We start from the raw sequence: 15,200 nt of genomic DNA, 5'->3' as shown, positions 1-15,200 counted from the left end.
GGGAAGTGGAAATTTGTGAAGTGGTAGACCACAACTGAAGATCCACAGAAACAGTCAGGTTAATCAGGAGGTAGTGGTTGTAGGTAGGTTGGTGGGAGCGGGGGCTGGTTAGGTGTGGTGTCAGAGACGATTGCACTTGGGGGATGGGTGGCTTGAGACAGAGAGGCTCAAGGTCACTCCTGCTTCTCATTGTCTCCGAGGTTCCATTTAAAAATTAATGAAAGAAAACCTATTTAAGTCTCTCATAGCCACGATATCTGGGATTCTGGAAGCCAAAAAGTCACCAGTTTGAATGGTGACCACTATAAACAGGTCAGGAACGATAGAGGAAGCTCCCAATTCAATTCCATATCTGAATGGTTCCAGTTGGGGAAGTGGAGTTAAAATCCATCCTGTTGCATTAGGTTTTACAAAATTGCATTAGCATTGACTGTCATATGTAGTTCTTTAGCGCAGAATGGTATCTTCAAACCTAGTATTACAAGCTTCATTTGCTTTTCGACTTTTGGATGAATTTTGTGGTATCCAAGATGAAAGACATTGGCGAAATTGCAATGCACTTGGTTCAGAACTGAACAAGTTTATATTTGAGGATGGAGATCCTTAAATATTTATAGCTGGATGTTGTTCTTCTTTCATATGGTAGCAGCAGAAAACAAATGAAATAATATCAATATCAAAGTCAGGCTAAAGCACCTATTCTGTCTTGTAGGCTATCTGTGAATTTCCACTCAGGGCAATGTGCAAAGATGTGCCCCAAGGTTTGATTAGGAGCTCTGCAGTCTTATGCTTATGGTGCCTTAATCTTCCACCAGTGGAGAATGTGGCAGCATCTACTGTTCTGGGGCAGTTTATTGTTTACTTTTTGCAAGAAGGTTTGATCCTTCAGTATGTACTGTGGTGTACGTTATAAGCATAGTTTGCAAATTAGTATTAAACAAAAATTCAAGTGTAGGTCTGCCTTGAATCCGATTTTAAACTGTACATGAACTGGTAGGATTCAGCTGGCAAATTGACTGTCCTGCTACAGTACATGATCCAGTAGACAATAAAAGCACACATAGCCTTTCACGGTTTTGAGTTTGCTGAAAGCTGCATTCCTAGACTTGTGTCATTAAGGAACTGTATGTGAGTGAGTCTTTAGCTTAGTAGTAGCTCTGAGTCAGAGGGTGCAAGGTTTGAAACCTGGTCCAGACAGCTCTAGTGAGCAGAGACTGGCGCTCCAATGCTGGACACTAGGCTGATAGTGGGGCATTTAGGTTTGGTGGGTGTGGTTGGAATCCCCAGTTGTGTGGGAAATGGGAGCCTATAAAATCCTCCCGCTGTATTGGAATACTCACCTGATCAGTTGGTATAAAAATAGTTATGGCCAAGGAAGGAGCAATCAATTGCAGCCTGTTGAATTTTTCGCACTATTTTCCAAGGGAAGAGTATTTTATGCAGTTTGAAGGATGTCATAGAAATATAACAGCAACTTTTATTTATATTGCATCTTTTAATGTAGCAAAGCATTGCAGGAATAATACCAAACAAAATTTGATACTGAGCCACATAAGGAGATATTAGGATAGGTAACTAAAAGTTTGGTCAAATGGGAAGGTTTTAAGGAGCATCTTAAAGGAGGCAAAAGTGATAGAAAATTGTACGTGTTTAAGGGGAGCCTTGGCAGCTGAAAGCACAGACACCAATGGCGGAACAATTAAAATGAGGGCTGCTCAAGGGGCCAGAATTTAAGGAGCGGAGGTATCTGGGTGGGGGGGGTGGGGAAGAGAGAGAGAGAGAGAAGGCTGGAGGTGGTTACGGAGGTAGGGAGGGGCAAGGCAATGGAGAGATTTTTTTTTTAAAAGGCATTTTAAAATCAAGGTGTTGCCGGATGGGGAGCCAATAGAGATCAACGAACAAAAGGGTGATGATTGAACAGGACTTGTGACTTTGGATACGGGCAGCAGAGTTTGGGATGAGCTCAGGTTTACCAAGTATGCAAGGTGGGATGCTGTCCAGGAGGCCAGTGGTCGAGTTGAAGGATGATAAATGCGTGGTTGTGAGTTTCAGCAGCAGATGAACAGAGGCAGGAGCAGAGATGAGCAATATTATGGAGCTAGACGTACATTGTCTTGGTGGTGGTAAAAATATAGTGTAGGGTCAGTTAATACTTTTCTGTTTCAGTGTGCTTGTCCACTTAGCTCCAAGCCCCCTTCCTAAATGTGTGTCAATACTTCTTTGATGTTTATTTTATCTTCTTGATCTTTAATTTTTTTTTTGCAACCTGGACTGTGCAGTACAAGAGTAATCAGAGCACGTGTCTGATGGTAGCTTGATCTTTTTTTTCTCTATTCGTTCATGAGATGTGGGCATCGCTAGCTAGGCCAGCATTTATTGCCCATCCCTAACTGCCCTTGTTCAGAGGGCATTTAAGAGTCAGCCACATTGCCATGGGCCTGGAGTCACATATAGGCCAGACCAGGTAAGGACATCAGATTTCCGTCCTTAAAGGACATCTTGCTGGTATTGACTTGCTGTACAGCAACAAATATTTATTTTGTTCACTGCCTCTGCTGAGATTTTGTTTTGTGCTTTAATTCTGCTAACAACTGAGTGGAACTAGAAATAATTCTAGCATGGATAGTTGTCTGACAGGATTTGTCCAGCTAGTTGTTGGCAGCGTGGAATGACTTGGGCAAGAATTTTACAATCCTCCTCCCCCCACCCCACCCCCCCGCCCCAAGACTGACGGGTTTTTAGGCAGAGAGGGTGAGGAGTGTGAAATTGAAGGGATGGGATTCCCTCCAGATTCCCACCGGTCCCAGCCACACAGTAATTTTACACTGGTTGGACAAGACCTCGGGCGAGAAGCCCGCCTTTGCCTTAATTGAGGCCCTTAAGAGCCGTGTCCCACCAAGCCTCAATTTTTAGGCTGGCGGGAGGATTGCAGTGGCGTGGGGAAGCCATAAAGTCAACGGAGTTTGATCTTGGGTGGGAAGGCGGGGAAGTCGGGCGCCTCCCCACCCCCTCCCCCAACAAGGTCTGGTGGCCTCCGCACCTCCCCCACCACCCAGCCTCTCCCCCGAGATCCCAATCGCGCCCTACGTGCTCCACCACCCCCACACCACCCCTCTCCCTCCCTTCAGCCAGGCCTTCCCTACCCTCCCCACCCTGGGACCCTTTAAATTTACTTGGGCCTCCGGTGCCCGGACTTCGTCTCAGGAGTCCTCTTGCATTTTTTTTCACCAGTCCACTGCAGCGCTTATCGCTGCAGGGACTAGTGATTGGCCGGCAGCTCTTTAAGGTGGGACTTCCTCCGAGTGAGGGGCAGAAGTCTTGCCTGTAGCATCGTAACACTCATTCGAGCGTGAAATGGCTGCAGGGCACTCAGAGTCTGTGGAGATGTGTTCCCCACCAGCCCTTCAGATGGTGGGAAGTGAGACACCGCCATCTGAAAATTTCAGGCCTTGGAGCTTTTACATTGTGACAAGGGCCAAGTCTGGACTTTCCCATGGCGTTATATGTATTTTGGTGTTTTGACAAGTTATGAAGGGAAGGAGGTTCGCTGTCAGAAGGTTTCAGTCAGGAACACTTTGCTTTGAAAACTCCCTGCTACCATTTTGGTCACCCTGGTGAGTTCATGCAGCTGCATTTATTGTGCTCTCGTTCAGTAAGATAGTTTACAGGAGAATAATGTTTAAAAGATGGTTTATGGAGAAATAGGGCCCAATTTTAACTCTGTGCAAGTGGATAGGTTTTGAGTGAGTTAATATCTCGCCCATTGTATTAGGAGAGGGAAAAAAAATAGTAATAAGGAATAGATATATTAAAAAAAAAGCCAATCACTTCATTGTGCGAGTGTCTTCTGGAGCTTTTATGTTAATGAAAAGATATTCTATGCCATATCAGATGTGCAGGGTGCAGTGTCATTAGCAGCAGCAGAATATGTTAAACTTGGAAGGAGAGATAAAGGGGATGACCAAAGTTAGCGTTGACGAGGTAGGTTTTGTATCGTTTCTGGGTGAGTTAGCTAAGTGGAGAGATTTAAAAGGAGAATTCTAAAGTTCAGAATTGTAGATGCTGCCACCTACGACTGGAAGAATGAGGCATCGTAGTGCAGAGGGTGGTGGATACATGAGCCAGTTGGGTCTTGGGTCTGGCCCAGCTCTGAAGGTAGTGTGTGACAAGGCCATTGAGGCATTTGCGATCAATGGTGTCAGTATTGGTGTTTTCCCAGTGTAGCTTACAAGGCAGTACAGACACCCTAAACAGGCCATTGCAAATGCAGCTGGCCACCTGGAACTGTGTGAGGGAGGCCTGCTGAAGGCACTCTGTTGATTTAGTTTTTGGTTTTGCTTTTAGTTTCTTGTCACCTCTGCAGGAAGAGGTTTGGGCTCTGAAGGATTGAAGCTGTGCCAAACACTGTGCTGGAATGTGTTCAGCCTTTGGTTTGCTGCGCCATTGCAATACAGTCATTTCAGGTTTTCAATTCGATGGGCAGATTTTATATCCTGTGGGCGGGCACACACCCAACCCGATCAGGCGTAAAATAGCGCATGATGCCGTCGGGCAAGCGTCCTGACGTCATCGCGCACTCGCACAATATTTTGGTAGGCGGGTGCGCGCGAGATTCAGCAGCGCACCCACTGACAATAAAGGGGCCTTTTAAGACCATTAATCAATGAATTAACTGCTATTTTTCACTGCCCGTCCAACGTTACGGTTGGCGGACGGGTGAATCAGCCAGGCGGCCTTTAGATTTTTGAGGAAACCTCATCCAAGGGCGGGATGAGGTTTCTGATAATTTTTTTAAAAATAGAAATGTTTGGGCAGAATTTTTATCATCAACATGTTTAGGTGAGTGATTCTCATGGGTGGAATTTTTTGCTGGGATTTTAAAATCTTTGTTTAAGGGTTTAAAATACTTCAGCTCCTTGGGGCAGCTCTCTGCCTTTGGGGCAGTGCCCGCGCCTGTGCTGACTTCAGTGCTCGTCCTCCTCTCTCTCTCTCTCTCTCTCCCCCTCCCCCCCTCTCTCTCTCTCTCTCTCTCTCTCTCTCTCTCTCTCTCTCTCTCTCTCTCTCTCTCTCTCTCTCTCTCTCTCTCCCCCCCCCCCCCCCCCCCCCCCCCCTCCCCCCCCCCCCCCCCCCCAAAAAAAAACCCCACAGCAGCGCTGAGCCTTTCAGCACACATTTCATGCTGGCTGGCTATTAATTGGGGGCCAATCGCTGGCGGCGGTCCATTTCCCAGCTGCTTCTGTGCCCGCCCACCCAACGACCCGAAAATCCTGTCCAATATGTCCCTGATCTCTCTACAAGCATTGGCCAGTGGCTAAATTGTGCTAAATGTAGGTGTAGGCTTATCAGTTTCATAAATTAGTAATGTCAAACTCAGTGGAACATGACACTCATTTCAGCCTGTTTGTGAACATTTGGTAAATCTAGCTGTGAAGTGGAATGGTAAAATATGTGTTTTGATCTTAGTTAGATTCTTTACCTGACGGATGAGATGCTTAATGTTGTTAATTATTTTTATAAAAGATAGCATGGCTGCAAAGAGAGAAATCCTGTTCAGCACTTAGATGCACTATTTTGCTGAAGTTATCGACGAGGAATTTCACACATTGATTTCCTGTCTCATGGTAAACTCTTAAAAAGCGATACCAAGTAAAGGCAAATGGGGAAAGGTGAGTAAAATTCAGATCAGGTTCACCGATAATTACATGTGAACAAGCTGGAAATCCATAGTAGGACTGCCAACATCAGAAAACAGGAAGAAGTGAGGTTTGTATCTCAAGGTGGAGTCCCTTCATCAGACGGTCAGTTCCAAGAAAGTTTGCCTCCAAGATGTTAACTTCTTTTTTTCAGAGGCTGATAAGAGCTGTTTTATATTTTCTGCACTTTCTGCTCATATGTTAGATTTCCAGCATTTATGTGTTTTTTTCTTTTGTATCTTTAAAGGAGGAGTGTTGCTGTCGTCCATCTCCCTGCTGTTGGTTTAAGAGCAGCACCAGAGTTTAGTCAATAATCAGTACAATTTTAATGTCCTTACGGAAATTTGCTTGGTATGGTTGCTTCTGCATAACCAACAAAAAAGAATTACATAAGCAGCATAACAACCCATGTCACCACAGTGCAGTGCCAACATCACAACCAAAAGAGAATAAAGTGAGATAGACAAAAAAGTCTCAGGTCTTCATGCTCCCTCCCCAGCATAGGTGCATCCGATGGGTACGTCTAAAACCGGTGCTCTGGCTGTGTCCCCCAGACCGTCTCCTGTACCAGGCATCAATGGTGTATTAAGGGGAATGGAGGTGAGGCAAATGCAGAGTTTTGGGAAGCTCTCTGGTCTCAGGTAGTCACAGTTTGTAGGCAGATTTTAGGACATATAAGCTTAAAAATTGCTCATAATATTGGAAAAAAAAAATTCAACACTCACATAGGACTGAATGCAGTTACAAACCAACTTGGTTCAAATATATAACTGAGTTAATGCATGTTTAAAAATGCTAATTATCCATCTGTCAATATTACCAACTACATTTTTTAGGCAATAGATCATTTAAAGCAAGTTTTGCACAATGAAAGCCTGAGTGGTGCAGTGGATTGGTTTACTATTATAATACTTGTGGAATCTGCAGGTTGGAATTTTTCACAGAGGAGGTGGCCCCTCCTTCAGCTGAAAACTCAGGGATAAGCCCCCCTCCGCATAGTCAGGATGCATCGACCTGATTAAATGGCTAGCTGCCTCTTAACTGGCTCAGGTTGAGACTTCTTCCTCCATCTGGGAGGAAGTCCTGCCTTCAAGAGCTGCCAATCAGTCAGATGACCAGTGGTTTTCCAGTCCTAGCAGTGCCTCAAGGAGGGGTGGCCACTGCTGGGACTGTAGTCAGTAACCAGGAGGATCATTGCTGGAGCCAGACACAGAAGTACTGATAAGTGGGGAAGTTTCACTAGAGCCAATCAGACAGGCCACGACAAGGGGTGTGGGGACCACGATTGGAGGGCCAAGGGGAACAAGCAGAGACACTGAGCACCATTGGGGGGGTGGCAGGCTCTGTTGGATAAAGAGTGCCCCAACAGGAAGAACAATCCCCCAGCCCACAGCCTGGTAGCCTAGCCACATGGTGTGGGTACTGCTCACCTCTGGTAAAATACCTGCTGCAGAGGGAGGAGGTCCTCAAGTGGCCATTAATTGGTCACTTGAAGGCCTCAATCAGCGCAAGAGTGGACTGGCCACCCATCACCTCTCCTTGGCTAAGCAGCCCTCCAACTCCCCTTCAAGACCTCAAGGCTGTAGAATTCTCAGTTCAAGCTTGGGCCTCACTGCATTTGTGCTCAGTGATTTAAAAATCAGGAACTCCCCTGGTTCCTAATGGCCTCTATGCTCTTTATCCTGGCTTTGGGCAGACACAGACTGCTTTCTCTCAGTCTGACCTCACAGCCCCTGGTGCCACAGCTGCTTTACAACTCCTGACAGACTCTCTCTATTGTCTTCAAGCTCCACGGCTGCCTGCCTGTTTCTATGAGCAAACACACAAAGTAAATCTAAGGAACCTTTCTAACCTCCTCAGTCCATCTCCATGGCAACGTGGCAAACTTTGGGATGCTCCAAATAAAAATGTAAACTAATTATCTTTTGCCTTCAAACCAACCCATTGATTCTGTGACCACATGGATAATTTATATCTGTAATGGAGTTTGCAGCCCTTTTTCCAGACTTGCTGTTTCTACCAGGAGACCCCCTTATTTTCAAAGATCCTTTTAGCTCCTTTGATGTGAGACTAACATTAATAATTTAAATCCTTTATTGAAATAACTGTAGGCTTCCTGTCCCCACCAAGAGCTCAGAGATGGGTCATCCATTGTTTTTGTTTTGTAACTTCTGACTCTAACCTTATTAAATAAACACAGAATAACCTTCCAACTGTAATTACCCCCAATCTATTTACCAGTTTATCAAGCAAATATTCCCATTTAACTATATTTAACATTCAATTCATAAACTAAAAGTTATCTTCTGAAACATATGAATTATAAAATCAAATATTCGCAACAGTATGCACTCTGCCTAGTTATGTTTTCAAAGTTCTTGGGCTAGAGCTGTGTTAGTGCTTGAGTTTGGTTAGGGTTTGATTATGTTGGTTGTTGTGTTAAATAGAATTACATAAACTATACAGCGTAGAAACAGGCCATTCTGCCCCACTGGTCCATGCCAGTTTTAATGCTCTAAACAAGCAACCTCCCACTCCTTTTCATCTAACTCTTATTAGCCTAATCTTTTACTCCTTTCCCCCTCTGTGTTTCTCTAGCTTCCCCTTAAATGTATCCATTATAGATACATTTAGTATTTTTTTTTTCTACCCTCATGTTCTGACTGACCTGAAGAAAGAGATTTTGCGGAACCATATAATTTCCAATCCATCATATCTGTAAACTTCAATGGAAGTATGCACTGCAACCTGTTTTCTCTGCCTATTCCTCTTTTATATTATTATTTTTCAAACCCTTATTCAATTCTCTCCTGGTAAATTCTTTGTCCCAATGCCACTTGTGGGAAAGCCCCATGCTCTAACAACTAGTTAACAACTAAATGTTTTCTTTTTAACATTATTGTCTGTTGACTATAACCTCCTTAAACGCACAAAAAAACATATTTCTTTACATGATGCTTATCTTTAAGGTGGTAACATTCCTTTTTAACATCAGGTCAACCTTTAACATGTCTATCTGCTAAATCTAAATCTTGCAATCTGCTTGTTTTGTCAATAATTGTTCTGTGGAAATAATTATCTCTGTCTAATATTTAGCACAGTATTGACTTCTCTGGTTTAGTCCTGCTACATAAGAGACTAAAAACTTGCTTTACTCACAGAAATGATGCCCCAGTTTAACATCACACATTGTTGGAACAATAATCGTTGTTTGATTAGCTTGCTTGAGCAACGAGAGAGTTCACTCAATTCAAATTTAAACATGCTGTGTGATTTATTCAGATCCGTATCTGATTATTCAGTGTGTAGCACGCTTGGGCAGAGCAGGTGCCTTTCCAACATTGGGGGTTTTCATCATCTCATGCCTGAGTCTATAGGAGGCTAATTGATAAATTGATGGTCCCGATTAATCAACAAATCCATTGTCATTGTACCATGCAGCTATCAGGATGGTAGGAGGTGAGTTAAATGGACCTTGGCCTTTCTTCATGTAGCAGTTCCTGTGTTCCTAAATTAATTACAACATCGTTTTAACGCAAAGTTAAAAACTATGTATTATTGTCTACTATACAAGAAGATAGAAAAGTTTAATTGCAGTAAAAGAGTTCTTGTTGCTTCAAAGGACACACAACATCACATTAGCAGAAGAATAATGCATAGTGTGTCACATGATACAAATGTCCTGTCCTGAAGACATTAGCTGAAAAATTGGTTTCACAGCAGGAACTGGGGTGAAGTGGACAGCACATCTGGAATGCACACCTTGGGCAGGATTTTTACCTTGTTGGGCGGGTGCGGCGGACAAGCCCGGGAGCGGTCGCGAAGCTGACCGCCGCCCACGATCAGGCCCCGACATTGATTCCACGCTGGCTGGCCAATTACCCAGCCAGTGTGAAAGGCACGCTGCAGCATTCAGCGCTGCCAGGGTGGGCGCAGGAGGAGACCGAGCGCGGAAGTTTGCGCGGGTGCGCGCAATGAAAGCTGCCTGAGGCACAGAGCTGCCTCAGGGAGCTGAAGATTTAAAAACTCAAAAATAAAAAAGTTACCACTGTTGAAAACATGTCCCCTACCACGTGACTCTGTCACATGAGCAGGAACATGTTATGAATGAAATTTTAAAAATTTTATTTAATTTTTAATTGCTGTTGGAAATCTCATCCCACCCATGGTGCTTGCAAATACAAATGGATGGAATACCAAGCAGGGTAGCAGCTAAGTCCTGCGGGGCAGGAGAAGGGGTGGGTGTAAATGTTAAGGGTCCGCAGAGGCCTGCTGTATTGTGAGTTGGGACCAATATCTTCCTTAGTTTACCTGCCAACTTCCCATGAGCAGTGCCGCAAGAGATTAACTGGCGTAGATGAAAGTCCAAGGTAGATTTGAAAGATATTAGGCATAATTAGTGGAACTGTTATTTATTCAAAATGTCCATCTCATTAAATCTTGAGATTGAGATTATTCTCCGCCAGAACTGAATTTGCTTGATGGTTGAATGCAATTTTATTTTATTATTTAGCTGTTTTTTCTGTTCATTGATTTTTTTGTTACAGACCCCCCATCCAGGTTTGTTTGTTGCATACACAAACAGTTATCCATTCATTCCCGTATGTTTAGGGCTTGAACCAAATCACAAGTATAAAGTGATTTTGTATGGATGAGGAAGGGGAGCTAGTTCAAAAACACCAAAAGAAAAGCCCTTTCATTCGGTAATTTCAGAGACTTACATAGATTTGCATAGAAAGCATTCTTTTTTTAAAGAAAAAGCTTGGGGTAAATCATTTATTTTGGATCTTGCAACAAGCTTATTGCTAAGTCTGGAGAATCTCTAAAATTGCATTATTAATATAGTTAATTTGCAGTTTACTGCCATTTTCAGCTTTCTTAATGAATGCTTGGTTTCAGAGTAATACATGAGAAAGGAAAACAAATAAGGGAAACGAAGATTAAACCTGATGTTTATCTTGATAAGTATACAATTAACCATTATGAGACTTAAGTATAGACACGGATGATCAGTACGCTATAGAAAATTATTCTCCCAATGCTGTTGAGACCATGGGAAAGTCTTCTGTGGAATGCAATCAGCCATGGTTGAATAATGCATATTGTAATATATAGTGATGTGTTAGATTATTCTGGGGGTCATGGTGAAATTTCAGAAACCATCTATTTTTATGGAAGCATTGCATTCTTTAGATAAGTTACATTGCGGTCATTATAATGCAAATTATGTATGATTTGTCATAGGGGTGTTGGCATAATGAACCAAATGGCAACTTTCATTCTAATAATCCTTACATTCATACACCTATAAGTTCTTATGTTTATTAAGGTTCTTATGTACTAGTTTGTTTCTTCATGAAATTTAAAAATGTAGTGCTGGATTCTCCACCGCGATACAGCAACATCGAGCAGGATAGTGGTAGAGAACAAAGGAAAATTTACACACTCCATCCATTTGTACTTGAAAATTGCTAATGAGTTCCTGCATATAACGTAAGCAGCCAAAACAGACAGGTATGCAGCTTGCCCGCTAACAAGCCTGCTTGAAAATTGCATCAGTCGGGCGACAATGGTTTCCCCTGATTTTGATCCTCCACTCATCGGCTTTTCAGATGACAAATGAGTGGCCTGCAGTTGAAAATCACTCTTGTTCTGAGTTGGCCATACCTAGGGAAGGTGCTGTGTACATTTTGCATTAAAGTATGGTATCAATGAAATTGTAAAGTGTTCTATTTATTATAGAGTGAGTTTTTTTTAAAAACATAAATCTTTATCAAAGACATCTTGTTCCTATTTATTTATGTGAAATTGTAATAATCTCCTGTTTAACAGCCATAATTCTCAATTTACCAGAATAGAGTACAAAGAAAATTTTTGGTCCATGCAGATCTCACATTGAAAAACATTTCAATTTTATCTTGATAAGCAAGTCTAATGCAAGGAGATTTTGGGTTTTATTTGACAATCTCCCCATTGTTACTCTTTGCGTCTTCTGAATCATCTTGTCCAAATAAGGACCAAAGTGTGCTCTGCCCGAAATGATCTGGATATTTCCATTGCAAAGTCCTCACCTACCTTAGGCACAAACCCATTCTTTGGCTAAGGACTGTCCTCAATCAGGGATAGAAATCCATCCTCAGGCTTGAAGCAGTGTTTATGGTTGTTAACTGCAAGGCTTTTTTAACTTCTGTCAGCAACCTTCAGCTTCAAGCCTCCAATGTGTATCTTGCAGAAGAAACGTGGCTTTTACCTTTTTAGGCTTCCAGTCAGAGGATGGATGGGTGCAACATCTAGGGCAGAATTTTGCCATCGGCGAGCAGGGGGTGGGGCTCACTCACCGACGCATAAAATGACGCGGGATGACGTCAGGCGGAACCCCCGACGTCATCCCGCGTCATTTAAATTTTCAGGAAGGCGGGGGTGCAGCAAAATCGGCTGCAGGCCCGCCGACCTGTCAGTGGCCAATTCAGGCCATTGACAGGATCATTTAAACAATTAAAGGACCTGCCCGTCCAGCCTTATGGTTGGCGAGCAGGCCAGGAGCCCCGGCGGCAAATAGAGAAAACATGAAACCTCATCCAGCGGTGGGATGAGGTTTCATGCAGGGTTTTAAAAATTTTAATACATTTATTCTGTAAATTATGAACATGTCCCATCTCATGTGACATTGTCACATGAGGGGGAAATGTTAAGGAATTTTTTTTTCTATTTTTAATATTTTTCAAAGTGGAAGCGATCTCCCTGAGGCTGCACTTAGCCTCAGGGAGATGTGCGCTCTTTCGTGCGCATGTGCGAAAGAGTGCACTCTCGCTTTTAGGGAATTCCCCCCCCCCCACCTGCACAGGAAGCGCATAGCACTTCCCGCCGGACATCACGCTGGGCGGGCCTTAATTGTCCTGCCCACGTAAAATGGCGGTGCGGCCCAGTTCGCTGGCGGGGATCGGCTCCCTGCCCGCCGGAGATTGGGTCGGGTCTGCCCGCCCAACAGGCAGAAAATTCTGCCCCTAGTGTGCACTTGCCCAGCTTAGCAAATGAAAAATAGGCAGAAGGCCCCTTTCAGTCATTCCGTTTCAGCTGAATGGCTGCTCTTTATTGGTACCAGCTGTAGACAATGTATCACTATTGCCACTATGTGTCCCCCCTTTCCCGCCCCCACCATAAACTCCCAGAAAATCCTGGGCAATATAAAAGGAGGTGGAAACCCAGTGTAATTGATTTCTAACCCCTTTTCTCTTCTCCTTTGTACTGGGTGCATTCCAGCAATGAGGGCTTAACTGGACCTTGGTGGCACTAAATATCTAGCACAGTTTATACTCGTCAACCAGAGCCTAACAGCTCTCGATCCCTAGCTCAGTGTATCCATTTGCATTTATGATTCTAGTGGGTTGCTACATTCTTCATTCTTGCCCTTGTCAGGGCATCTGCTTGGCTCATTGAAGGGATAATAGGAAGGTTGCCCACATTTACCACACTTCCTGAGAGTTGTGGTCAGGACACATGAAATATGAGGGTCAGAGTGATATCAGATGAGCAGAGTTCACCTTTTTATCTGTTGTTAAACTGCAGCATTATTGGACACCAGCCATTAGTAGAGATTTGCTTCAAAAAGAATGCTGTAACTGGATAGCACCCATGCACCTTAGCAATTGTCCAGTGGGTTAATCCATGAGAGAATTGGACCCAGAATTCCAGAACATCAGTTAAACTGCAGGATTTCTGAATTAACAGACTGCTTGTCCACTTAATTTTAAATCACTTAAAGCACTCATGATGCCAGTGAAAGTTTGCTCCAATTCCACTGGGGGAGCAATGTACTGAAATCTGTTAAGATTTTGTCAAGTAAAGATATTACTGGCTTCACAAGTGTCAGAGAAATTAAATGCAATGGAATTGACTTTGCACAAGGTCATGTGATTTGAGATACAGAAACATTTTGTGGGCTGGTCTAATTGGTGTGCTGAGTTGAATTAATTATTGATAATGAATAGTTTCTTCCTAGGAGAGTTTAAGATATTATTACTGACTCATTAATTACTAAGCAACTGAAGTAATTTTTAAACTTCAGTCCAGTAAGGTTCACAAACTCGACAAACAGTATCTGCCTGAGCGGCAGTAAGCATGAATGTAATTTTTTTTGATCTTGTCAGGTGAAATTGTGTGTTTATTTGTACATTTCCAGACTTTTTGCCTTCCATCCGCCCTCACTATGCACTGTGCAGCTCCACACATGTCCAGGTGCATTTTTCCACTGTTTGCACACCCAGAGTGATCTGATTTGTCCATTGGATGTTGGATATGCTGGACAATCTACTAAAGCACTCTAAGTAGCTTACCATATATTACAAACCTATGAGGATCAGTAAAGTACTTTTTTAATAACAGGTATTAGTTTGGATCAGATTGTATAATGAGGTTTCACAGTACCAACATTTCCTTTTGTAGCACTGTTTAAATTGAAAAATTGGTCAACCTGGCACTGAAAATGCTGATTCTATTGCACACTGTACCAAGAGGTGTTCGGAGAAACATTTCTAAGACTATTGTGAGTTGATAGCTGTGGTCACAATGGACATTATCTGTCTATAGCATGGCTTATAATTATTTAATTTTTAACAGAATCTTTATTTCTTTGTTTTCAGAGTTCTTCACCTTTTACAATTCCTTAAAGATCTTTAAAAACTCCAATAAAGCTCATTCAGCATTCAGCCGACGAACCGAAGATGCATCTGCAGTACAATATTTCCAGGTAAGAACCAGTCAGCTGCTCAGGCCAAATTACTGCCTCTTCCTTGTCAGTGGGTGGGTAATTTGACAAGTGATAAAAGGAATGCTGGAACTCTGAAGTAAAGACAGAAAATGCTTGAAATACTTAACAATTAATTCAGCGTCTAAAAGAAAAAAAACAAGTGACTGTTTTGAGTGGTATCCATTAACCGAACTCCTTTCAACCAAAACAGAAAGTGCTGGAAAAGCTTAGTAGGTCTGGCACAATCTGTGGAGGGAGAAACCGAAGTAAGCCAAAGGGCTTGAAGTATGCAAAATGTTATATCCCTGCTCTAAAAAAGGACAAAAACAAAATTTAAAACTGTAAACAACATAATCTTATCTCAATAATGTCTAAACACTAGAGTCCCTAATATGTGATAAAATTAGTGAACACGTTGGGGGATAGGATAGATCATGGTTGACTAATTGAATTTTGAAGAAATCACAGTGTGTAGATAAAGGGAATACATTGAATATGGAATTTTATGAAGCATTGTAAAAGTGCCACCACTGAAAACAATGGTAAAGATCAGGCGGTTGAAATGGGCTATGATTCATGATTGCCCATTTTCTGCTATTGTCAAAAACCAATTTCGATTACATTGATAGGGGGAAGGCTGGGAGCTAGAAACCCCAGTGTTGGAATAAATAGTTTTTCTTTATAAGATTCACTGGATGTGGGCAATAATGGTAAGAATTTTTACCTCCTCAGGGTGACATGAGGAGGCAGCCAGTAAAATT

General features: G+C 42.8%; 1 protein-coding gene across 2 annotated transcripts in view; it reads left to right on the top strand.

The window, feature by feature from the left end:
• The window catches only part of carm1l (coactivator-associated arginine methyltransferase 1, like), a 127,024-nt gene that overhangs the window by 29,080 nt on the left and 82,744 nt on the right, over window positions 1-15,200 (top strand). For both annotated transcript variants that reach the window (XM_078569346.1, XM_078569353.1), the window contains exon 3: window positions 14,333-14,439. In XM_078569346.1, coding sequence (XP_078425472.1) covers window positions 14,333-14,439 — 107 coding nt within the window. The remainder of the gene's footprint in view (window positions 1-14,332; window positions 14,440-15,200) is intronic.

This window comes from Cetorhinus maximus, chromosome 2 (genome assembly GCF_964194155.1).
Source record: "Cetorhinus maximus chromosome 2, sCetMax3.hap1.1, whole genome shotgun sequence".
Lineage (NCBI taxonomy): Eukaryota > Metazoa > Chordata > Chondrichthyes > Lamniformes > Cetorhinidae > Cetorhinus > Cetorhinus maximus.
Note: the sequence above shows the minus strand (reverse complement) of the source record. Positions and strands in the feature narration are given on the sequence as shown.